General features: G+C 44.0%; 1 protein-coding gene across 1 annotated transcript in view; it reads right to left on the bottom strand.

Annotated features, from left to right (window-relative positions):
* The window catches only part of LOC115140113 (sodium- and chloride-dependent GABA transporter ine-like), a 54126-nt gene that overhangs the window by 5276 nt on the left and 21356 nt on the right, over positions 1-27494 (bottom strand). The window contains exons 3-9 of the mRNA XM_029678227.2: positions 26579-26789; positions 26209-26341; positions 25625-25759; positions 25283-25386; positions 5981-6105; positions 2609-2721; positions 255-395 (exon numbers count right to left, since the gene is read on the bottom strand). Of these exons, the coding sequence (XP_029534087.1) occupies positions 255-395; positions 2609-2721; positions 5981-6105; positions 25283-25386; positions 25625-25759; positions 26209-26341; positions 26579-26789 (962 nt within the window). The remainder of the gene's footprint in view (positions 1-254; positions 396-2608; positions 2722-5980; positions 6106-25282; positions 25387-25624; positions 25760-26208; positions 26342-26578; positions 26790-27494) is intronic.

Here is a 27494-nt window from a genome sequence, read left to right as displayed (position 1 = left end):
TTAATTATAAAAAGGTTAATTTCCTGACTGCATCTTGTTCTCAATCTACTGGGGGAAAAGCAACCCACTCCACAAGACAGAGAATCAGCTGGTCAACCATGCACTACTTACTGGCTGTATGTGTCTTAGTCGTCTACTGATAGAAACTAAAATAAAACAGGTCCAAACACGAGTATAATGTCTCATTCCGAGAGAGAGGAGGGGGCGGGGCGTTACCCGATGGATAGTAATAATATCTGACAGGATCACCTTACCTTAGTGATGTGAGGAATGCCTAGAAGAAAGCCAATAACACAGACAGTCAGAACGATGATCTCCTGTCTCTTCAGGACACGCAGCACCTTGGGGCCACAGCCGTCCATTATGGACGTCACCGCCACCTCCACCATAGCAAACTGCAGAGCAAAGTACAGTGGGGAAAGTGAACTGAGCAGTTGTGGAAGTTGAGGCTCTAAAGCTGCCCCAGGTTATTTATTTTTCTCAAAACAACAAAACTAAAGAATTCCACTAGGCCTATTCTATCCCCATTGTTTAAGCGAAAGACAGACAATGTATGGCATTTATGGCAGCCAGGCAAGTTGAGCCTGCTCTGTGGTTGTTCCATTAGGCAGGGGATAAAAACAAAAATTGAAAAAAAATGAAAAAAGAACCAAACTGCAAAAAATTCCTGAAGCCTAACATATTTACACTTGAGGCGTCGCAAAAGTGGTCTGTTTTTTTTAACCTGCTACACTGGAAACGTAACATTTGGTCAGGGCGTGGAGAGCGAGCCACTTTATTTTATTGCTCTCACAGGGGGGTTTACTTTACAAGCAGTAGTCACCTAGCAGGAAAACAAGGTAGGGCTAGGTATCAACAGCAAAGTAAAGTGGAGAGCGAGCTCTGCTTTCTACAGATGTGCGCCATGCCCAACATGTGATTTCCATGAATCTTATTGGTCAAGACACACACAGGACATAGGCTACTAATTGTGCTCAAGTTGACAAATGAGGCAAGTCAGTCCCCCAAAAAAACCAGGTCTACTTTGTCCCTGTTTTCAATGCTTTTACGCCAAAAAAAAGTGTATTAATGGGCCTCCCGAGTGGCATGCTTGAGGCGTGACTACAGACCCGGTTTTGATCCCAGGCTGTGTCACAACCGGCCATGCCCAGGAGACGGTGCACAATTGGCCTAGCCTCGTCTGGGTTAGGGGAGGGTTTGGCAGGCCGGGATATCCTTGTCCCATCTCACTCTAGCAACTCGTTGTGGCGGGCCGGGATATCCTTGTCCCATCTCACTCTAGCAACTCGTTGTGGCGGGCCGGGATATCCTTGTCCCATCTCACTGTAGCAACTCGTTGTGGCGGGCCGGGATATCCTTGTCCCATCTCACTGTAGCAACTCGTTGTGGCGGGCCGGGATATCCTTGTCCCATCTCACTCTAGCAACTCGTTGTGGCGGGCCGGGATATCCTTGTCCCATCTCACTGTAGCAACTCGTTGTGGCGGGCCGGGATATCCTTGTCCCATCTCACTCTAGCAACTCGTTGTGGCGGGCCGGGATATCCTTGTCCCATCTCACTCTAGCAACTCGTTGTGGCGGGCCGGGATATCCTTGTCCCATCTCACTCTAGCAACTCGTTGTGGCGGGCCGGGATATCCTTGTCCCATCTCACTCTAGCAACTCGTTGTGGCGGGCCCGGATGTCCTTGTCCCATCTCACTCTAGCAACTCGTTGTGGCGGGCCGGGATATCCTTGTCCCATCTCACTCTAGCAACTCGTTGTGGCGGGCCCGGATGTCCTTGTCCCATCTCACTCTAGCAACTCGTTGTGGCGGCCCGGGCGCCTGCAAGCTGACTTCGGTCACCAGCTGGACAGTGTTTCTTCGACACATTGGTGTGGCTGGCTTATGGGTTAAACGAAGAGTTTGTCAAGAAGCAGTGCGGCTTGGCAGGGTCGTGTTTCAGAGGACGTGGCTCTCGACCTTCGCCTCTCCTGAGTCCGTAGGGGAGTTGAAGCGATGGGACAAGACTAACTACCAATTGGATGTCATGAAATCGGGGAGAAAAGTAAAAAATAAAAAGGGTATTAAACTAAATAAAAGTGGTGGAGCAAATGCCCTGCTCGCCACACGTTTGCCGGCAGCCCTGCTTCCTCTCTTCCCTCATCAGTCAGCCGAGCAGTTAAGAGCATTGGGCCAGTAACCAAAAGGTTGCTGGTTCGAATCCCTGAGCTGACTAGGTGAAAAATCTGTTGTTGTGACCTTGAGTAATGCACTTACCCTAAATGCTCCTGTAAGTCACTCTGGATCAGAGCATCTGCTAAATGACTCAAATGTAAATGTCAAATGTAATCAATCTGGGGTGGCAGGTAGCCTAGTGGTTAGAGGGTTGGACTAGTAACCAAAAAGGTTGCAAGATGGAAACCCCGAGCTGACAAGGTAAAAATCTGTCCTTCTGCCCCTGAACAAGGCAGTTAACCCAGTGTTCCTAGGCAGTCATTGAAAATAACAATTTCTTCTTAACTGACTTGCCTAGTTAAATATTAAAAAGGTAGTAATTGTTGTATGACCTACAATGTCTGTTTTTACCAAAAGTGGTCTCCGAAAATAGATTACATGAGTGTCTAACCTGACTGTCCAGTCCCAGGCAGAGAAGCATGAAGAAGAACAGAGGAGCCCACAACTGGGGCAGAGGCATAGTGGAGAAGACCTCTGGATACACCACAAACACCAACCCAGGACCTGTGGCACACAAACGCACCATAGGATATCAAACAAGAAGGGTAGGAAAACACCCACAACATTAGCACGGGTAAAGACACTGGTTTAGAGGTTGACAAGGCCAACGATGCCAAGTTGGAAACATTGTACAGATTAATGAACCGGTTTCCCTGGCACTGATTAACCAGTGGTTATCTCATCCGACACTAGGAAGTCAAATCGTTTAATAACAAAACATGGTAGACGGGACACCTTCTCCACCCTGCAGTTGACCTCATTAGTAATATGACCTAACAATTTTTTTTACATTAATGGAAAATTGTGGCATACAGAAAGATGATAGCAATGGTCATGTAATAAATATATCTGGGTCGGTTTCAATTCCATTCACAATTACCTGAGGAAGTGTCATGCTTTGAATGGGAAACAAAACGATCTAATCATTCATCATAAATAATCTTCCACAAATTATTAACTCAGAGGCAACTGAACACTGAACACTGCTGAAGTCACAAGAGGTCAGTGGGTGTCAAACAGTTGGTCAGCAGTGAGTCAGTGGTATCCAAGACCATATTTGGGACTGATCCAAGCCAGAGCAGGTGCTCATCAGCAGAACACAGCAGGCACAACAACTAATCCCTAATTTACTTTCTTCAAAAAGGTCCAAATACACTGTGTGAACAATATAAACTTTTGCTGTTACACCTACAGTTCATCTCAAGCTAATGCACGTTTAATTCACCATTCATTACATATATAATACAGTATTTGTTTTAGAACAAAATCCTAGAGGTAGACATCCAAGTGGTAAATTGACATCCACTATTCAGGGCACCCTCCTTTCCTATTGTCTCCGCATAGAAAAGCTTAAATAACTACAGTGGGTATTTACTACCCAGCAAACCAAAATAGGTTATGTGAAAGTTTCACAGGAATTGAATGGGAATCTTAACTAATGTTCTGGGAATGTTCCCTGTTTACTGGGTATTTTCTGTCCTGGTTATCCACTGACTATGACACTCATTCATGAAATAACTACTTCATAATCCATAATATTGAGCCAGTAATAAAACACACAGAAAGAGAGACCACTTTCATTTCTAACTTCATTGTCAATCCCTATAACCAGTACAGTAGTTATGGTATTCCGTCAGAGGATTTATGCCTCTTTTCACATAAGTCACATTGTTCGCCTGTTAAATGATAGCAGAGAGAGACAGAGGGAAAGAGACAACGAGGGAGAGAGAGAGGGACAACGAGGGAGAGAGAGAACGAGGGAGAGAAATAGAAAGGGTTCATTTTAAAAAGGTTCATTTCCTGACCGCATCATGTTCTCAATTTACTTGGGGAAGAACAACCCACTCCACAAGTCATTAGTGACTAATGTGTCCTTTTTTTAGAGTTCCAAAATGATCTGTGTGTATTTTAGAGAATCACCAAATCCGGTTTCCCAAATTGTAATATGGGAAATTCCTATTCGGTCACAGCTTAGGATAGGACTGAGGCTAGAAATACTGTTCTGTTGATTCAAATGTCTTTACACGGGTCATGACAGAAACTACTTTGGAAGCTTTGGTGAAGCTTGTCTCACAAGCATGCTAACTGGTCACCCAGGTCTACTCAGTGGGTGTGTCCAAATAATCTCTCCTTCTTCCTGAAGTGTGTGTGCACTCATTCACTACTCCCCACACATTTAAAAGCATTAGATTGGTGTAGACATGGGCTAAAGAGAGTTTTCTATGGACAAGTCATTTCCATTCAAATCCATGAAGGGAAGTGAACAAGTGCACACTTCTACTGGGACTCAAACCAGTGCAATGCAGCCTGGCCCAGCCCTCTGAGCTCCGCCTGCCTGCTTGCCTGTTAGGTAGGGAGGACTGTCTGCCTCTACAAAAGCAATTACTCCAAATGCTGTAGTTTTCCCACACTAGCACCCCAGAAAGAAGAAGTGCATCATTGTGAATGAACTTCTTGGATATAGGGGCGCCATTTACATTTTTGGATGAAAAACGTTCCCGTTTTAAACAAGATATTTTGTCACGAAAAGATGCTCGACTATGCATATAATTGACAGCTTTGGAAAGAAAACACTCTGATGTTTCCAAAACTGCAAAGATATTATCTGTGAGTGCCACAGAACTGATGTTACAGGCGAAACCCAGATAAAAATCCAATCAGGAAGTGCCGCATTTTTTGAAACCGCCTCATGCCAATGACTCCTTATATGGCTGTGAATGGGCCACGAATGAGCTTAGGCTTTCTGTCGCTTCCCCAAGGTGTCGACAGCATTGTGACGTATTTGTAGGCATATCATTGGAAGATTGACCATAAGAGACTACATCTACCAGGTGGTCGCTTGGTGTCCTCCTTTGCAATTATTGCGTAATCTCCAGCTGCAGTATTTTTCCGTTTGCTTCTGATGAGAAACCAACTGTCATGACTGATATATTTTCGAATAGATATGTGAAAAACACCTTGAGGATTGATTCTAAACAACGTTTGCCATGTTTCTGTCAATATTATGGAGCTAATTTAGAAAAAAGTTTGGCGTTGTAGTGACTGTAAATTATTTAATTTGGTTGCTTTTCTTATTTTTGTGAAAATGTTGCCTGCTGCCAGCACAGCCTAGCATAGCATTATGCTATGCTAAACTTACACAAATGCTTGTCTAGCGTTGGCTGTAACGCATATTTTGAAAATCTGAGATGACAGTGTTGTTAACAAAAGGCTAAGCTTGTGTTTGAATATATTTATTTCATTTGCGATTTTCATGAATAGGAAACGTTGCGTTATGGTAATGCACTTGAGGCTATGATTACGCTCCCGGATACGGGATTGCTCGTCGCTAGAGGTTAATACCTTTGTATTCTACACTGTGTCAGTGTAAGTTTTCCAGGAACTAATAACATGAGGAAGGTGTTAGTTCTGAACTCAATTGGACTTTTATGATTATTATTCCCAAGAGTTATTCACAGGAGTCTATGGGTCACATTTGTACCTACTTCCCTTCATACACTGCCCTAAACATCTATCTGTCAATGGTGAAGTTGTTTGATGGTACTATTAGTATGGCATGTTACCACTGACTATGACAAATGAACACTATTCAAGGTATTAACAAACTTAGTGGTTAAAAGATGATGAATCATGATCCCCTGGGACCATGAGAGGAAGTTTTAGGAGACAAAAACCCATCCAAACATTAAATAGACACTCTGGAAATGAAAAATAGATGGATGAATAACATCAAAGACGTCTCACTTGAACAGGAAGTACTTACCATCTGTGGCGATGTTGTCTACTGGGAGGTTGTGGACATGAGCCATGTAGCCAATGGCTGAGAATATCACAAAACCAGCCAGGATACTGGTAGCCGAGTTAGCTAAGGAGACAATCAATGTGTCCCTAGGGGAGGACCAGAACACAAACACAGTCACAAACATGGTCAAATGGATCACTAAGGAGAACTAAACCAGCCTTTTTGACTGAAGGACAGTCAAATCAAATGTTATGTCACATGCGTCCAATACAATGGCTGGAGACTTAACCGTGAAATGCTTTCTTACGAGAACTTCCCAACGATGCAGAGTAAAACAATTATAATAAAAGAGAATATTAACACAAGTTGAATAAAATACACAAAAAATGTAGCTAGATACAGGAAGTACCAGTACCAGTTGTACAAGGTATTTGAGGTAGATATGTACATGAAGACAGGGTAAAGTGATTATTATCTATCCTGATGCCTAGTCAGAGTCAAATAAAGAATAGAGTAGCAGCAGCATATGGTGAGTGTAAAAGTGTGCGTGTATGTAGTGTATGTGAATTGGTTTTGTGTGAGAGTGTCAGTGAAGTGTGAGTGATTTATATATATTTTTTCCTCTTCCATTTAACCTTTATTTAACTAGGCAAGAAGAACAAATTCTTATTTACAATGACGGCCTGAACGACTGATTTTTACCTTGTCAGCTCTGGGATTCAATCCAGCAGCCTTTCAGTTACTGGCCCAACGCTCTAACCATTAGGCTACCTGTGCACCATGGTTATACAAGGTCCCACAGTTGACAGCGCATGTCAGAGCAAAAACCAAGCAACGAAGTTGAAGGAATTGTCCGTAGTGCTCCGAGACAAGATTGTGTCGAGGCACAGATCTGAGGAAGGGTATCTAAATATTTCTTCATCATTGAAGGTCTCCAAGAACACAGTGGCCTCCATCATTCTTAAATGGAATTCGTTTGGAACCACCAAGACTATTCCTAGAGCTGGCCGCCCAGCCAAACTCAGCAATCGGGGGAGAAGGGCCTTAGTCATTGAGGTGAAGTACAGAGAGATCCTTGATGAAAATCTGCTCCAGAGCACTCAGGACCTCAGACTGGGGCAAAGGGTTACCTTTCAACAGGACAACGATTAAGCACACAGCCAAGACAACGCAGGAGTGGCTTCGGGAGATAAGTGGCCCAGCCAGAGCCCAAACATCTCTGGAGAAACCTGAAACTAGTTGTGCAGTGACGCTCCTCATTCTACTAACCGAGCTTGAGAGGATCTGCAGAGAATAATGGGAGAAACTCCCCAAATACAGGTGTGCCAAGCTTGTAGTGTAATACCTAAGACTCAAGGCTGTAATCGCTGCCAAAAAGGTTCTTTAACAAAATACTGAGTAAAAGGTCTGACAACTTATGTAAATGTTTTTTATTTATTTTTAATACATTTGCAAAAATGTCTAAAAATGTGTTTTTGCTTTGTCATTATGGGGTATTGTGTGTACAGTTGAGGTCAAAAGTTGAGAATGACAAATATTAATTTTCACAAAGTCTGCTACCTCAGTTTGTATGATGGCAATTTGCATATACTCCAGAATGTTATGAAGAGTGATCAGATGAATTGCAATTAATTGCATAGTCCCTCTTTGCCATAAAAATTTACTGAATCCCCCAAAAACATTTCCACTGCATTTCAGCCCTGCCACAAAAGGACCAGCTGACATGTCAGTGATTCTCTCGTTAACACCGGTGTGAGTGGTGACGAGGACAAGGCTGGGGAGCACTCTCATGCTGATTGAGTTTGAATAACAGACTGGAAGCTTCAAAAGGAGGGTGATGCTTGGAATCATTGTTCTTCTTCTGTCAACCATAGTTACCTGCAAGGAAACCCGTGCCGTCATCATTGCTTTGCACAAAAAATGGCTTCACAGGCAAGGATATTGCTGCCAGTAAGATTGCACCTAAATCAACCATGTATCGGATCATCAAGAACTTCAAGCAGAGCAGTTCAATTGTTGTGAAGAAGGCTTCAGGGTGCCCAAGAAAGTCCAGCAAGCGCCAGGACCGTCTCCTAAAGTTGATTCAGCTGCGGGATCAGGACACCACCACTAAAGAGCATGCTCAGGAATGGCAGCAGGCAGGTGTGAGTGCATCTGCACGCACAGTGAGGCGAAGACTTTCGGAGGATGGTCTGGTGTCAAGAAGGGCAGCAAAGAAGCCACTTCTCTCCAGGAAAAAAACACCAGGGACAGGCTGATATTCTGCATAAAGTACAGGGACTGCTGAGGACTGGGGTAAAGTCATTTTCCGGGCATCTGGAAAAAAGCTTGTCCAGAGAAGACAAAGTGAGCGCTACCATCAGTCCTGTGTCATGCCAACAGTGAAGCATCCTGAGACCATTCATGTGTGGTGTTGCTTCTCAGCCAAGGGAGTGGGCTCACTCACAGTTTTGCCTAAGAACACAGCCATGAATAAAGAAATGGTACCAACACATCCTCCGAGAGCAACTTCTCCCAACCATCCTGGAACAGTTTGGGAACGAACAATGCCTTTTCCAGCATGATGGAGCACCTTGCAATAAGGCAAAAGTGATAACTAAGTGGCTCGGGGAACAAAATATCGATATTTTGAGTCCATGGCCAGGAAACTCCCCAGACCTTAATCCCATTGAGAACTTGAGGTCAATCCTCAAAAGGCGGGTGGACAAACAAAACCCCACAAATTCTGACAAACTCCAAGCATTGATTATGCAAGAATGGGCTGCCATCAGTCAGGTTGTGGCCCAGAACTTAATTGACAGCATGCCAGGGCGGATTGCAGAGGTCTTGAAAAAGAAGGGTCAACACTGCAAATATTGACTCTTTGCATCAACTTCATGTAATTGTCAATAAAAGCCTTTAACACTTATGAAATGCTTGTAATTATATTTCAGTATTCCATAGTAACATCTGACAAATATCTAAAGACACACTGTGCTTCTACACCTGCATTGCTTGCTGTTTGGGGTTTTAGGCTGGGTTTCTGTACAGCACTTTGAGATATCAGCTGATGTGCGAAGGGCTATATAAATACATTTGATTTGAAGCAGCAAACTCTGTGGAAATTAATATTTGTGTCATTCTCAGAACTTTTGGCCACGACTGTAGATTGATGTGGGAAAAAACGATTTAATCAATTTTAAAATAAGGAAAACATAAATATATTTTTTTAAAGTCAAGTGATCTGTATACTTTCAGAATGTACTGTAAAGTCAGTGCAGATAGTCTGGGTATCCATTTAATTAAGTATTTAGCAGTCTTATTGCTTGGACGTAGAAGCCGTCTCATAGCCTGTTGGTCCGAGAGCAGTCTTCACGACTGGGAGGGTGTGTGTGGACAATGTTTTTTTTGTGTGTTTTTTTTACCCCCTTTTTCGTGGTATCCAATTGTTAGTAGCTACTATCTTGTCTCATCGCTACAACTCCCGTACGGGCTCGGGAGAGACGAAGGTCGAAAGTCATGAGTTCTCCGATACACGAACTGCAAAAATCGCTGAAGTTGGAGACTTTTATCTCCCTCACCAACTTCAAACATCAGCTATCCGAGCAGCTAACCGATCGCTGCAGCTGTACATAGTCTATTGGTAAATAGCCCACCCATTTTCACCTACCTCATTCCCATACTGTTTTTATACTGATACTGTTTTTTTTATTTTTTTATTTACTTTTCTGCTCTTTTGCACACCAATATCTCTACCTGTACATGACCATCTGATCATTTATCACCCCAGTGTTAATCTGCAAAATTGTATTATTTGCCTACCTCCTCATGCCTTTTGCACACATTGTATATAGACTGCCCATTTTTTTTTCTACTGTGTTATTGACTTGTTAATTGTTTATTCCATGTGTAACTCTGTGTTGTCTGTTCACACTGCTATGCTTTATCTTGGCCAGGTCGCAGTTGCAAATGAGAACTTGTTCTCAACTAGCCTACCTGGTTAAATAAAGGTGAAATAAAAATAAAAAATAATAAAAACACAACCCAACCAAGCCGCACTACTTCTTAACACAGCGCGCATCCAACCCGGAAGCCAGCCGCACCAATGTGTCAGAGGAAACACCGTGCACCTGGCAACCTTGGTTAGCGTGCACTGCGCCTGGCCCGCCACAGTAGTCGCTGGTGCGCGATGAGACAAGGATATCCCTACCGGCCAAACCCTCCCTAACCCGGATGATGCTAGGCCAATTGTGCATCGCCCCACGGACCTCCCGGTCGCGGCCGGTTACGACAAAGCCTGGGCGCGAACCCAGAGTCTCTGGTGGCACAGCTGGCACTGCAGTACAGCACCCTTAACCACTGTGCCACCCGGGAGGCATGTGTAGACAATGTTAAAGTCCTTAGTGATGTGGACGCCAAGGAACTTGAAGCTCTTGACCTGCTCTACTACAGCCCTGTGGATGTGTTCTCCCCTCTCTCTCCTGTAGTCCACGATCACCTCCTTGGTATTACTGACGTTGAGGGAGAGGTTGTTGTCCTAGCACCACACTGCTAAGTGTCTGACCTCCACTCTGTATTCTGTCTAATCGCCATCAGACCTACCATCGATAGGACAAAGCACACACCCCTGAGGTGGCAGATGTGTAGTTGCCTACCCTCACCTCCTGGGGCCAGCCCATCAGGAAGTCCAGGGTCCTCATTTATCAACGTTGCGTACGAACAGAAATGTTCATAAACCATGCGTGCAATCATTTCTAAGCAAAGTGTGGGATTTATCAATTCGTACTGACACTTGAAAATGTGTGGGATTTATCAATTTGTACTTCTACTTGAGAATGTGTGTAAATTTAAGCACACCTCTGACCATGCGTACCCACAGCACCTTGTGGGTGAAAAGTCAAACTGATAATGAAATACCATCTACCAAATGGAGAAAGGATTGACATACTGGACCAAATCATAAAATATGAAGAAAAAGATAATACATGAATAGTTTATTCATGTAGTTCTTTTATAGACACTTAAGCTACTAATAGTTCTCAGGGTCCTATCAAATTCATAAACATGAAGCCATTAAAAGCCTAATTGAATAAAAAAGTCAATTAGAAAGAGAGTGGTATGCAATGTTAAACAATATAACAAGGCAACAGAGGCATTGTGACTTCTCCAAAATGGCAAATCTTGCATTGCTGTAGGATCTGGCACAAGCTGCGTTACGCAGGGAGCGTGTTTTCAATTAGCATTTTTTTTTGTTGCTGAGAGCGACACTTGGCTTATTAGTAGATTTAGTTTTCCAAGGCATACTTTATTGCATCTCTGCAACCAACTCTCTCCAGAAAGGGAGACAAAACGCACCAATGCCATCCCAGTTGAAACCCACGTCCTCTCCACTCTGGGATTTTTGGCCACTGGAACATTCCAACGGGAGATTGCGGATCGGTCTGGCATTTCACAACCAACCATGAGCTGGATATTGCCTGCAGTCCTTCATGGCATTATTTAATTGACCACCACAATACATACAGTTTCCAGACAGTGCTGTGCAGCAGGACAGAGTAAAAAGGGATTTGCATACCATTTCCAATGACATTGGAGCAATTGACTACAAACCCATCGCAATAAAAGCACCATCATTTAACGAATTCAACTTCGTCAACAGAAAAGGTTTCTATTCTGTCAATGTGCAGGTCATCTGTGATTCACATTTGGCTTTGTTGAATGTAGTGGCAAAATGGCCAGGTGGGACACGATTCATTCATTGTTGCAGAACAGTTGTCGGCTTTAACCTCCTGGAAGAAGCTGTTGAGGATGGATGGCTTATTGGTAAGTGACTTGTGTTTTATTTGCCATGTTAGATCTATAATGGGAAACCATATCTGAATGTTGTGTTCATAACTGCAGGAGACCAGGGCTACCCATTAGAAACACCACCACAGACAGATGCTGGCACTAAGACCGCGCTCAGTGGTGCGGCAGCGTAGCCTAGTGGTTAGAGCTTTGGACTAGTAACTGAAAAGTTACAAGTTCGAATCCCTGAGCTGATAAGGTACAAATCTGTTGTTCTGCCCCTGAACAAGACAGTTAACCCACTGTCATTGAAAATAAGAATTTGTTCATAACTGACTTGCCTAGTTAAATAAAGGTTAAAAAAAGACAGCACTCAGTCAGCTGTATAAGGAAATAAGCAAACAGGAAACCACTCACCCAGAGGCGGTGCTCCTAGTGGCCGGAGACTTTAATGCAGGGAAACTTAAATCAGTTCTACCAACATGTTAAATGTGCAACCAGAGGGAAAAAAATGTATAGATCCTGTACTCCACACACAGAGATGTGTACAAAGCTCATTCTCGTCCTCCATTTGGTAATTCTGACCACAATTCTATCCTCCTGATTCCTGCGTACAAGCAAAATTTAAACCAGGAAGCACCAGTGACTCGGTCTACAAAAAAGTGGTCAGATGAAGCAGATGCTAAACTGGAGGACTGTTTTGCTATCAGACTGAAACATGTTCCGGGATTCTTCTGATGGCATTGAGGAGTACACCACATCAGTCACTGGCTTTATCAATAACTGCATCGAGGATGTCGTCCCCACATTGACTGTACGTACATACCCCAACCAGAAGCCATGGATTTCAGGCAACATTCGCACTGACCTAAACGGTAGAGCTGCCGCTTTCAAGGTGCGGGATTCTAACCCGGAAGCTTATAAGAAATCCTGCTATGCACTCCGACGAACCATCAAACAGGCAAAGCGTCAATACAGGGCTAAGATTGAATCGTACAATACCGGCTTTGACACTCGTCTTACGTGGCAGGGCTTGCAAACTTTTACAGACTACAAAGGAAAGCACAGCCACGAGCTGCCCAGTGACACGAGCCTACCAGACGAGTTAAATCACTTCTATGCTCGCTTCGAGGCAAGAAACACTGAGGCATGCATGAGAGCATCAGCGGTTCTGGACGACTGTGATCACGGTCTCCGTAGCCGACGCGAGTAAGACCTTTAAACAGGTCAACATTCCCAAGGCTGCGGGGCCAGATGGATTACCAGGACGTGTGCTCCGGTCATGTGCTGACCAACTGACAGGTGTCTTCATTGACATTTTCAACGTCCCTGATTGAGTCTGCAATACCAACATGTTCCAAACAGACTACCATAGTCCCTGTGCCCAAGAACACGAAGGCAACCTGCCTAAATTATTACAGACCCGTAGCACTCATGTCCGTGGCCTTGAAGTGCTTTGAAATGCTGGTAATGACCTTTCCACACTGCCCTTTCCCACCTGGACAAAAAGGTACACCTAAGTGAGAATGCTATTCATTGACTACAGCTCAGCGTTCAACACCATAGTACCCTCAAAGCTCACCACTAAGCTAAGGATCCTGGGACTAAATCCCTCCTTCTACAACTGGATCCTGGACTTCCTGACGGGCCGCCCCCAGGTGGTGAGGGTAGGTAGCAACATCGGCCACGCTGATTCTCAACACTGGAGCCTCTCAGGGGTGCGTGCTCAGTCCCCTCCTGTATTCCCTGTTCACCAATGACTGCGTGGTCAAGCACGACTCCAACACAATCATTAAGTTTGCAGACGACACAGTGGTAGGCCTGATCCCCGACGAGACAGCCTATAGGGAGGAAGTCAGAGACCTGGCCGGTTGGTGCCAGAATAACTAAGACTATGGAGATGATTGTGGACTACAGGAAAAGGAGGATCGAGCACACACCCACTCTCATTGACGGGGCTGTAGTGGAGCAGGTTTACATTTACATTTAAGTCATTTAGCAGACGCTCTTATCCAGAGCGACTTACAAATTGGTGCTTTCACCTTATGACATCCAGTGGAACAGCCACTTTACAATAGTGCATCTAAGTCTTTTAAGGGGGGTGAGAAGGATTACTTTATCCTATCCTAGGTATTCCTTAAAGAGGTGGGGTTTCAGGTGTCTCCGGAAAGTGGTGATTGACTCCGCTGTCCTGGCGTCGTGAGGGAGTTTGTTCCACCATTGGGGGGCCAGAGCAGCGAACAGTTTTGACTGGGCTGAGCGGGAACTGTACTTCCTCAGTGGTAGGGAGGCGAGCAGGCCAGAGGTGGATGAACGCAGTGCCCTTGTTTGGGTGTAGGGCCTGATCAGAGCCTGGAGGTACTGAGGTGCCGTTCCCCTCACAGCTCCGTAGGCAAGCACCATGGTCTTGTAGCGGATGCGAGCTTCAACTGGAAGCCAGTGGAGAGAGCGGAGGAGCGGGGTGACGTGAGAGAACTTGGGAAGGTTGAACACCAGACGGGCTGCGGCGTTCTGGATGAGTTGTAGGGGTTTAATGGCACAGGCAGGGAGCCCAGCCAACAGCGAGTTGCAGTAATCCAGACGGGAGATGACAAGTGCCTGGATTAGGACCTGCGCCGCTTCCTGTGTGAGGCAGGGTCGTACTCTGCGGATGTTGTAGAGCATGAACCTACAGGAACGGGCCACCGCCTTGATGTTAGTTGAGAACGACAGGGTGTTGTCCAGGATCACGCCAAGGTTCTTAGCGCTCTGGGAGGAGGACACGATGGAGTTGTCAACCGTGATGGCAAGATCATGGAACGGGTTAAGAGTTAAGTTCCTTGGTGTCCACATCATCAACAAACTAGAATGGTCCAAACACACCAAGACAGTCGTGAAGAGGGCACGACAAAGCCTATTCCCCCTCAGGAAACGAAAAAGATCTGAAATGGGTCCTCGGATCCTCAAAAGGTTTTACAGCTGCAACATCGAGAGCATCCTGACTGGTTGCATCACTGCCTGGTGCCTCCGACCGCAAGTCACTACAGAGGGTAGTGCGTACGGCCCAGTACATCACTGGGGTCAAGCTTCCTACCATCTAGGACCTCTACACCAGGCGGTGTCAGAGGAAGGGCCAAAACATTGTCAATGACGCCAGCCACCTCAGTCAGAATGTTCTCTCTTATCGCATGGCAAGCGGTACCGGAGCACCAAGTCGAGGACAAAAAGGCTTCAACAGTTTTTACCCCCAAGCCATAAGACTCTTGAACAGGTAATCAAATGGCTACACAAACTATTTGCATTATGTGCCCCCCCAACCCCTCTTTTCCGCTGCTGCTACTCTGTTTATCATACAGTGGGGAGAACAAGTATTTGATAACTTTTTAAAAAATCGGCAGTGTTTCCTACTTACAAAGCATGTAGAGGTCTGTAATTTTTATCATAGGTACACATCAACTGTGAGAGACGGAATCTAAAACAATAATCCAGAAAATCACATTGTATGAATTTTAAGTAAGTCATTTGCATTTTATTGCATGACATAATAATTTGATACATCAGAAAAGCAGAACTTAATATTTGGTACAGAAACCTTTGTTTGCAATTACAGAGATCATACGTTTCCTGTAGTACTTGACCAGGTTTGCACACACTGCAGCAGGGATTTTGGCCCACTCCTCCATACAGACCTTCTCCAGATCCTTCAGGTTTCGGGGCTGTCGCTGGGCAATATGGACTTTCATCCCTCCAAAGATTTTCTATTGGGTTCAGGTCTAGAGACTGGCTAGGCCACTCCAGGACCTTGAGGTGCTTCTTACGGAGCCACTCCTTAGTTGCCCTGGCTGTCTGTTTCGGGTCGTTGTCATGCTGGAAGACCCAGCCACGACCCATCTTCAATGCTCTTCCTGAAGGAAGGAGGTTGTTGGCCAAGACCTCGCGACACATGGCCCCATCTATCCTCCCCTCAATACGGTGCAGTCGTCCTGTCCCCTTTGCAGAAAAGCATCCCCAAAGAATGATGTTTCCACCTCCATGCTTCACGGTTGGGATGATGTTCTTGGGGTTGTACTCATCCTTCTTCTTCCTCCAAACACAGCGAGTGGAGTTTAGACCAAAAAGCTCTATTTCTGTCTCATCAGACCACATGACCTTCTCCCACTCCTCCTCTGGATCATCCAGATGGTCATTGGCAAACTTCAGACGGGCCTGGACATGCGCTGGCTTGAGCAGGGGGACCTTGCGTACGCTGCAGGATTTTAATTCATGACGGCGTAGGGTGTTACTAATTGTTTCCTTTGAGACTGTGGTCCCATCTCTCTTCAGGTCATTGACCAGGTCCTGCCGTGTAGTTCTGGGCTGATCCCTCACCTTCCCCATGATCATTGATGCCCCACGAGGTGAGATCTTGCACGGAGCCCCAGACTGAGGGTGGTTGACCGTCATCTTGAACTTCTTCCATTTTCTAATAATTGCACCAACAGTTGTTGCCTTCTCACCAAGCTGCTTGCCTATTGTCCTGTAGCCCATCCCAGCCTTGTGCAGGTCTACAATTGTATCCCTGATGTCCTTACACCGCTCTCTAGTCTTGGCCATTGTGGAGTGATTGGAGTCTGTTTGATTGAGTGTGTGGACAGGTGTCTTTTATACAGGTAAAGAGTTCAAACAGGTGCAGTTAATACAGGTAATGAGTGGCGAAGGAGGGCTTCTTAAAGAAAAACTAACAGGTCTGTGAGAGCCGGAATTCTTACTGGTTGGTAGGTGATCAAATACTTAGTGTGGCAAAAAAGTTTTTAGTCAGCCACCAATTGTGCAAGTTCTCCCACTTAAAAAGATGAGAGGCCTGTAATTTTCATCATAGGTACACTTCAACTATGACAGACAAAATGAGAAAAAAAATCCAGAAAATCATATTGTAGGATTTTTAATGAATTTATTTGCAAATTATGGTGGAAAATAAGTATTTGGTCAATAACAAAAGTTTCTCAATACTTTGTTATATGCCCTTTGTTGGCAATGACAGAGGTCAAACGTTTTCTGTAAGTCTTGGTTTTCACACACTGTCCCTGGTATTTTGGCCCATTCCTCCATGCAGATCTCCTCTAGAGCAATGTTTTGGGGCTGTTGCTGGGCAACACAGACTTTCAACTCCCTCCAAAGATGTTCTATGGGGTTGAGATCTGGAGACTGGCTAGGCCACTCCAGGACCTTGAAATGCTTCTTACGAAGTCACTCCTTCGTTGCCCGGGCAGTGTGTTTGGAATCATTGTCATGCTGAAAGACCCAGCCACGTTTCATCTTCAATGCGCTTGCTGATGGAAGGAGGTTTTCACTCAAAATCTCACGATACATGGCCCCGTTCATTCTTTCCTTCACACGGATCAGTCGTCCTGGTACCTTTACAGAAAAACAGCCACAAAGCATGATGTTTCCACCCCCATGATTCACAGTAGGTATGGTGTTATTTGGATGTAACTCAGCATTCTTTGTCCTCCAAACACGACGAGTTGAGTTTTTACCAAAAAGTTCTATTTTGGTTTCATCTGACCATATGACATTCTCCCAATCTTCTTCTGGATCATCCAAATGCTCTCTAGCAAACTTCAGACGGGCCTGGACATGTACTGGCTTAAGCAGGGGGACACGTCTGGCACTGCAGGATTTGAGTCCCTGGCGGCGTAGTGTGTTACTGATGGTAGGCTTTGTTACTTTGATCCCAGCTCTCTGCAGGTCATTCACTAGGTCCCCCAGTGTGGTTGTGGGATTTTTGCTCACCGTTCTTGTGAGCAATTTGACCCCACGGGGTGAGATCTTGCATGGAGCCCCAGATCGAGGGAGATTATCAGTGGTCTTGTATGTCTTCCATTTCCTAATAATTGCTCCCACAGTTGATTTCTTCAAACCAAGCTGCTTACCTATTGCAGATTCAGTCTTCCCAGCCTGGTGCAGTTCTACAATTTTGTTTCTGGTGACCTTTTGACAGCTCTTTGGTCTTGGCCATAGTGGAGTTTGGAGTGTGACTGTTTGAGGTTGTGGACAGGTGTCTTTTATACTGATAACAAGTTCAAACAGGTGCCATTAATACAGGTAACGAGTGGAGGACAGAGGAGCCTCTTAAAGAAGAAGTTACAGGTCTGTGAGAGCCAGAAATCTTGCTTGTTTGTAGGTGACCAAATACTTATTTTCCACCATAATTTGCAAATAAATTCATTAAAAATCCTACAATGTGATTCTGGATATTTTTTCTAATTTTGTCTGTCATAGTTTAAGTGTACCTATGATGAAAATTATAGGCCTCTCATCTTTTTAAGTGGGAGAACTTGGACAATTGGTAGCTGACTAAATACTTTTTTGCCCACTGTATGTCATGCAATAAAATGCAAATTAATTACTTAAAAATCATACAATGTGATTTTCTGGATTTTTGTTTTAGATTCCGTCTCACAGTTGAAGTGTACCTATTATAAAAAATTACAGACCTCTACATGCTTTGTAAGTAGGAAAACTTGCAAAATCAGCAGTGTATCAAATACTTGTTCTCCCCACTGTATATGCATAGTCACTTTAACTATACATTCATGTACATACTACCTCAATTATCCCAACCAACCGGTGCCCCCACACATTGGCTACCAGGGCTATCTGCATTGTCTCCCGCCACCCACCACCCCCTCTTTTACACTACTGCTACTCTGTTTATCATATATGCAGTCACTTTAACCATATCTACATGTACATACTACCTCAATCAGCCTGACTAACCAGTCTATTTCTTTACTTACCTATTGTTCACCTAATACTTTTTCAACTTAGAAATTGCACTGTTGGTTAGAGCCTGTAAGTAAGCATTTCACTAAGGTCTATACCTTTTGTATTCGGCGCAGGTGACAAATAAACTTTAAATTGATTTGATGACTGCCCTCACAAACCCCTCAAACCAACAAGAGGCAAGGTACAACCAAGCCCACGCACGCACAAGAACAGTGGAATGCACCATAGACCTGCCAAAAGGACATTGGCTGTGCTTGTCTGGGACAGGAGGCACTGCAATACATTTACATTTACATTTAAGTCATTTAGCAGACGCTCTTATCCAGAGCGACTTACAATACCAGCCTAGCAAGGTTTGCCTCTGAAATGACATTCCTTTAAATGCCATTACATGAATGTAATACAATGTGCAAATTCCTTTTTAGGTTTTCTACATCGTCAAGGCTTGCAGTGTACTCCACAACATTGCAATCAAAAATGACATTCCACTGAATGACCAGACCCGATGAGCCCATGCCTGACGGAGTGTTTCCCCACTATCCATACCTCCGGCACTGAGGACAATATCATACAACGGTTTAAGGTATCTGTTCTTCCAAATATTGTAATCAAATCAACAAGGAAAACACATTTACATTTCACGAGAATTTATTGTCTCATATGTTTGACACAATCAACAAGTTCATTCAATTATTGATTTCTCTCTCTTAGGCCGTTGCATACATCTTCCAGCTGCTGATTGAGTCCTAGAAGCAATATTTTTTTTATCTTATTTGTCAAGCCATTGCTGAGGGCTCCAAAAGTATGGCTTCTTTGTTCCACTTAGGTGATCAAAAGTTCAATTTCTTCCTTCAAAAGTTTTTTTTCTTTGTCTTTATGATTTCTCCATGTTGGCAGACAGAAATTAGTGACATTTCTTGTAGCTTTAAAGGGAATATTTGTGACCATAAATGGTCATTTAGGGTGGTTCTTTGTGTAAATGAGACTGCACGTGCACAGTGTTTTAGAACGTGTCTGATTTATCAAGGCAAAATACTTACAGGTGTGTGTAAATACCAACTTTTTTTATACTTGCGAACATCATAAATTTTCTTCGTACGAGTTAATTTAGAAGTTTTTCTACGCAACATTGACAAATGAGGCCCAGGATCCAGTTGCAGAGGGAGGTTTTCAGACCCAGGGTTGAAGGTGACTATGGCGTTGAACGCTGAGCTGTAGTCTATGAACAGCAGTCTCACACCGTTATTTCCCCTCTTGTCCAAGTGTGAGAGGGCAGTGTAAAGTGCAATTGAGATTGCGTCATCGGTGGATCTGTAGGGGGAGGTACGCAAATTGAAGTGGGTCCAGGGTGTCTGGGATGATGGTGTTGATGTGTGTCATGACCAGCCTTTCAATGCACTTTATAATTACAGATGTGAATGCTACAGGTTGATAGTCATTTAGGCAGGTTACCTTGGAGTTCTTGTTCAGTTTGAAACATATTGGGATTACAGACTGGGACAAGGAGAGATTGAAAAAGTCTGTTGAGACCAGGGGTTGGAACCGGTTCAGGGAACAGAACCATTCTATTACTAGAGGACTTCTGATATCTCGAGGAGTATAATTATTGTCCTAATCTGTTGTCTAATACTGTCTTTTTGCTAGCTAGGGCCATCTACTTTAAATGCTGCCTGTCTTCCTATTAGCCTACTTGGTGTGTGAACTGCTGACTACTCATAACTTGCAGGTGATTGTTGACACATCAACCAAGATTAATGTGCAGAGAAATTTGTGACTGTTGTAGTTTTGGTAATCAGTGTCAGTGGAGGTGTCATTGTCAAAACTAAGATCGTCGGCAAAACAAAGACATTCTACCTAGTTATTTTATGAAGGAAGAGTAGAAGGCTCCACACCACTCTCACTTGAGTATTTTACCTAGTTATTTTCAGATTCTCTCATTTTGCTGTTTTGTAGCTTTGGCAACTATGGCATGTATTTTATATCCCAGTTCACTTTACAGACACTCCCCACCCCTTGGCTGCAACCCTTCTAATTTAGTGTACCCTTTGCGCAATTCCTAGTCTCCGGCAGGATTTGGAACTGCCGATCTGCGGTCAAGAACGCTAAGTTCATTCCAGTCCCTAGACTTTTTGGCCCTGACAGAGACATGGATCACCCCAGAGAACACTGCTACTCCAGCTGCTCTGTCTTCATCCGACTACATTATCTCTCATAGTCCGACAGCTTCTGGTCATAGGATACACAAGCAAGTATAAATGAGTCAACAGCTGCATCATCTACTTTATGAAATTACAGCCTGATGCCCTTGCATCAGTGAATTCAATGTCAACTGTGCTGCCATCATGTGTTCCATTTACCACGTCCGGAGGGAAAGTGTACAGACACATGCCATAGACCTAGCTAGGCTACTAAAATGTTGCAGTCTGGCTTCGGTTTTAAAGATTGACAATGAATAACCCCCCCAAAAAAACATGCAAAGGAGAAACATGTAAGCCTATTACAGCAGCATTTGAGCAGTAGCCTAGGCTGGCTCCTATAACATTTTGAGTAGGGATGCACGATATATCGGTGAGCATTTCGGAATCGGCCGATATTAGCCAAAAATGCCAACATCGGCCAATGTCTAGTTTAACGCCAATGTTAAAAACCGATGTCAAAGATACCGTGCATACCTATATAACATAGGTACATGACGTAATGATGCTACATAAAATTGTGCTACATGTGCAACTCAGCATTCCTAACCTAGCCCACAATGTCTGCTGTGTGGATCGAGCAGTCAACAAGTCGAGCAGTCATTTGAAAGAGTAAGAACATTTCAGCGAGACAACTCAAAGGTGAAATCCATTAAAGCCAAGACAATTGAATTCTTTGCCCTTGACAATCAATCGTTCTCTGTCGTGAGTGATGTCGGCTTTTGCCGACTGGTCAAGCACCGGTGCACACTACCAAGTGCGCTATTTTTCAAATGTTGCCTACCGGAGTTACACAGTAATAACGTCACTGCTATTAGCTTCACAACATACATACTACGAAACGCCGTTTAGGCCTTTGCGTGTCAAAAAAGATACAGTAGCACTGTCAAAGCTGTACAAAAAAAGTCTGCAAACAAGAAAACACCGACCACAAACGATGTGTTTACAATACCGCGTTGGTAATAAAGCATAATTTGTTTGACCGCAACTTCTGGGGTAGCTAGCTTTAGCTTGGTACCTAGCTAGCACCAATACAACCAGCCCGAAAACAATGACCAAACTCTTCTCTGTCCTGGCACCCCAATGGTGGAACACTCACCCGGAACAACAGGGGCTTTCACGCAAGACTCAGCGTTGTATTCCTCAACGCAAGCATAAAAGGCATTTAACTTGTTTGGGAGTTCTGCATCACTGGGCATCTTATGGCTGGGTTTCGCGTTATAGTATTAAAGCCCTGCCACATCCGACAATCTTTGGAGCCAGTGTATTAGGATTCCACCTTCCTCCTATATTGTCCTTTTGCATGCTAGATGTCTAGTGGGCTTTCTTGTATGCGTCCATGTCCTGTTCCTTGTAAGCAGTAGCTCTTGCCTTTTGCTCAGCTTGGATATTGCCTGTAATCCATGTTTTTTGGTTTGGATACGTTCATATAGTCACTGAGAATAATGTTGTCTATGCACTTATTGATGCAGCCCTCAAAGCTATCCAATGAATCAAGGAACATAACCCAGTCTGTACTTGAAAAACAGCCTTGTAGCATTCTGTCTGCTTCATTGGACCACTTCCGTATTTTACCCCCTTTTTCGATCTCGTGTCGTCGCTGCAACTCCCCAACGAGCTCGGGAGGCGAAGGTCGAGTCATACGTCCTCCAAAACATGACCCATAAAACTGCGCTTTAAAAAAAAGAAAATGTTAACCCCTTTCTCTCCCCAATCTCATGCTATCCATTGGTAGTTACAGTCTTATCTTATCACTGCAACTACCGTAAGGTCTCAGTAGAGGTGAAGGTCGAGAGCCGTTCTCCCTCCGAAACACAACCCAACCAAGCCGCACTGCTTCTTGACACAATTCCCACTTAACTCGGAAGCCAGCCGCACCAATGTGTCGGAGGAAACACCGTACACCTGACGACTGTGTCAGTGTGCAATGCCCCCGGCCTGCAACAGGAGTTGCTTGAGCATGATGGGACATGGACATCCCTGCCCGGCCAAACCCTCCCCTAACCCGGACAACGCTGGGCCAATTGTGCGCCCGGTCGTGGGAGACCGGTACTAGACTCAAACCCAGAATCTCTAGTGGCACAGCTAACACGGCGATGCAGTGCCTTAGACCAGTGTGCCACTCTAAACTGTGCTTCTTAACACCTGCCCCCTTAACCCGGAAGCCAGCTGCACCAATGTGTCGGAGGAAACACCGTTCAACTGACGACAGAGGTCAGCCTGTAGGCGCCCGTCCCCCAACAAGAAGTTGCTAGAGCGTGATGAACAAAGTAAAGCCCCCACGGCCAAACCCGCCGGCCACCAGAAATGCTGACTCTGGATTGCGGTTTGTTTGTTTATGGCCCCATACAGTTCGTTGAATGCCAAAGTGGCGTTGGCTTGTGGAGGGATGTAGACAGCCATGATAATTACAGATGAGAAAGCTCTTGGTAGATAAAAGGGTCTGCAGCGTACCATGAGGTATTCTATATCAGTGAAGCAAAAGCTTGAAATTTCCTTCACACTGGAAGCAGTGCACCAGTTGTTGTTTATGAAGAGTCACACCCCTCCCCCTTTGGACTTGCCCTAGTCTGTGGTGAGTAACTACAGTAACTGGCCAGAGTCACAAAGCAAGGGACAATCCACGTGCTTGGTTGCTTCTGAGGAGTAACCAGGCCCTTCTTTAGCCAGTTTGGGATAGGGGGTAGCATTTTCAGGTTCGGATGAAAAGCGTGCCCAGAGTAAACGTCCTGCTACTCAGGCCCAGAAGCTAATATATGCATATTATTAGTAGTATTGGATAGACAACACTCTGAAGTTTCTGAAACTGTTTGAATGATGTCTGTGAGTATAACAGAACTCATATGGCAGGTGAAAACCTGAGAAAAATCCAACCAGGAAGTGGGAAATCTGAGGTTTGTAGTTTTTCAGCTCATTGCCTATCGAATATACAGTGTCTATGGGGTCATATTGCACTTCCTAAGGTTTCCACTAGATGTCAACAGTCTTTAGAACCTTGTTTGCGGCTTCTAATGAGAAGTGGGGGCGAATGAGAGCTGATTCAACCAGAGGTCTGGCAGAGTGGCATGAGCTGATCACACGCGCACCCATGAGAGTGACCTGCGTTCCATTGCATTTCTAAAGACAAAAGGAATTCTCCGGTTGGAACATTATTGAAGATTAATGTAAAAACATCCTAAATATTGATTCTATACATCGTTTGACATGTTTCTACGAACTGTAATATAACATTTTGAACTTTGTCTGAACTTTCGCCTGGACTTGCCCACGCCTCGTGAGTTTGGATTTGTTTACTAAACGGCTAACAAAAGGAGGTATTTAGACATAAATGATGGACTTTATCGAACAAAACAAACATTTATTGTGGAACTGGGATTCCTGGGAGTGCATTCTGATGAAGATCATCAAAGGTAAGTGAATATTTGTAACACTATTTCTGACTTTTACTGACTCCACAACATGGCGGGTATCTGCATAGCTTGTTTTTGGGTCTGAGCGCCGTACTCAGATTATTGCATGGTTTGCTTTTTCCATAAAGCTTTTTTGAAATCTGACAACGGTTGCATTAAGGAGAAGTATATCTATAATTCTGTGTATAATACTTGTATCTTTTATCAAAGTTTATTATGAGTATTTCTGTAAATTGATGTGGCTATCTGAAAATGTGCCGGATGTTTTCAAGGCACAACATTACTGACCATAAAGCGCCAATGTAAACAGATATTTGGATATAAATATGAACTTTATCAAACAAAACATACATATATTGTGTAACATGAAGTCCTATGAGTGCCATCTGATGAAGATCACCAACATTTAGTTGTTAGTAGTTCATTTTATCTCTTTCTGCTTTTTGTGACTCCTCACTTTGTCTGGAAAATGGCTGTATGTGTTTTTGTGACTAGGCTCTGACCTAACATAATCATATGGTGTGCTTTCCCTTTTTGGACACGATGGGTAGATTAACAAGAAGTTAAGCTTTAATTTGGTGTATTGCACTTGTGAATGTATGAGAGTTAAATATTTCTAAAAATATTTTGGAATTTCGCTCTGCCTTCCGCTAGCGGAACCCCTAGCCGTAAGAAGTTAGAAACCATTGCCACAGCTTTACGCCTTTGTTGAAGCCAAGTATTCTCAATTCGCATAGACCATCTGCAAAACACCCCCTCACAACACCCCCATCGCATACACTATGTCTATTTAGCTGTTGTCACAGAAATAAGAGAGAACAAAATAACTGATTTGAACTAGATTTTCAAAAAGGAGGCGCAGAAGTGCCTCCATTTGAAGAATGTATGAAGGGGGACCAGTACGAAGAAAATATGAAAATGTATGCACTCACTACTGTAAGTCGCTCTGGATAAGAGCATCTGCTAAATAACATAAATGTAAATGTAGTTTTAATAATTGACAACTATTACATGCCCACTCTTGATCGACAGATATTTTGATGTACAAAGCATGTTGGGTCTTATTGAGAAGACACAGTTAACTGCTTAGTTACCATGAGACAGTTATTTTTTAACTATAGAATTACACTGTGTATCTGCAGATAAATCATGTGATGACAAAGACAAAGTGGTCCTATAGTGGTACAGGAGACTGCATCTCTAACCTGAGGATGTTATTGTTGAACTTGTTGTAACTGGCCATGGAGATCATGGTACCAAATCCTATTCCAATGGAGTTGAATACCTGGGCTGCAGCGTTAACCCACACCTGCAGTAAGGCAGAGATAAGCGGATAAAGGTGAGCAATGCACACAATGTTTTTACTCATACTGTAAAACAAGAACACAAATACACTTCTGTGCAGTTTCCTAGGCACAGATGAAGCCTAATCTTGGACTAGAAACCTTTTTCAATGGATCCTTTTTGTTGTCCCAGACTAGGCATAATGTGTGTCCGGGAAACTGTCCATTAAATCGTCATTCATCCTCTAATACAGTATGTCACACCTGAACATCAAGCAGCTTGCTCCACTTAGGCTTCAGGAAGTAAAGCATCCCATTCTTGGCTCCAGGAAGCTGGACATTATTGATGAGCAAGACAAACAGCATGAAGTATGGGAACGTGGCGGTGAAATAAACAACCTAAAGCACAGAGTGAGAAGAGTAAAAATACTCAGTAAGTATAACATGATTTGAAATGCATTGTAGATCAAAACATACGCCGTGTTAGCTGTATGAAGCAACAGAGGTGGAACAAATTCTGTCTCCTCTAAATACCAGGAGGAGAAACATGATATTTGACACCCATCTGTTCTCCTCCAACACCCACCAACAATGTAGACCCAAAGGCAATGGAAAACCTTTAGATTGTAATAATGATTCCCCACCGATGAGGCAGCCTGAGAGCATACACAAGTTATAAATGTATACATTTAAGAACAAAGAGTATCTAGTGAATGCAATCATTTAAAATGAAACAGTAATATCTATACATTGCTGTTAGCCAATACCACAAATGACTGACACTAAACAATCTACTGTTCTAAAGAGGAATATCCATAAGTAGTTGCGGGAAGAGAATGCACTCTGACCTTGCCAGTGGATTTGACACCTTTGAAGATGCACAAGTAGACAATGACCCAGGCCAGGATAAGGAGTCCAAACAGCTCCCAGCGTAGTCCTCCTGCCTCCTCAATACCATTGGTTATCTCCAGAAGCCTGTGACTGAGAGAGGAAGGAAGGGTCAGGATGGGAAACAAAGCTAAAGAAACCTTCATAATCATACTGTTATCCTTCAATAATACAAGAACCCTGACTTTACAGTCATCTGGATGGGACCTCTGTTTTGTGATAAAACAAGCTATAACAATAACCACAAGAGTCCTGAGCCCTACCCATGCCAGTGACTTCTAGACCCTACATCAATAAAAATGGGATTCATTTAAGAAGATTGATGCTTACTCAAAGTATTGCTGACTGGCCGAATGCAAGTGGGTGGTGTTGCCAGGGAAACCGATGGAGCAGTTACCGACAGCATTCCAGGTGTTGTTGCAGGACTGCCAGGGGAAGGTGGCTCGGAATGAGTTGAAGAAGTAGTAGAGCGCCCAGCACATGAGAACGTTGTAGTAGGTGCAGAGCACAAAGGAGATCACGACTGTGGCAATGCCCACACCTGTAGAACAACAGGTAGGGCAAAAGGGAAAAGTCATAGAACTTTCCTACAGTGGTGATGCCCCAGCAGCAGTAGCTACTTTCTCCTCTAGTGTCTTTTGTGTGTGGGCCTCCTTCGGACGTGTACTGTATGTAGATCTATACAGGTAAGCATGGGTAAACTACTATGGTAGTGCTCCCATTACCAATTAGCTGTGGACAAAGATTCATGCAATCTGCCTAAAATCCAACAAACACTTCCCAGGAAAGCTCAAGAAGAAGTCCTTTGAGCTTCCTCAAATTAAACAAATAATGTTATGTTCCGGTACCAACAGGACTGACCGGTTCAAAGCGGTGTGTTTGGAAGGCAGAATTGGCCAGGCATGTACACAGATAGAGATCTACCCTTGCCTGAGCACCTGCCCCTTTGCCCTCCCACTTGCCAAGTGCCTTTTTGGGTGGTAGCATAATATTGTTTTTGTGGACAGTTTGTCATTGATGTTCTGAACCAACTGACCGCAAGTCACCACCCACCAGCCAGTCCCTTGGTTGCACCTGTTGGTCTGCCCTGGAGCTTGCACACAAATCGGTTGCTTTTTCCCGGTCTGCCCACAGAGATTGTGTGTACATTATCCAAACATGAATATCTTGAGATGCATGAGTATGTGTATCAAATTACCTATTTTAAATATCAACAGTATTAAAAAGATGGGTCCGCACTCAAAAA

The sequence above is a fragment of the Oncorhynchus nerka genome, linkage group LG13 (genome assembly GCF_034236695.1).
Source record: "Oncorhynchus nerka isolate Pitt River linkage group LG13, Oner_Uvic_2.0, whole genome shotgun sequence".
Classification (NCBI taxonomy): Eukaryota; Metazoa; Chordata; class Actinopteri; order Salmoniformes; family Salmonidae; genus Oncorhynchus; species Oncorhynchus nerka.
This window is presented reverse-complemented; position numbering and strand designations above follow the sequence as displayed.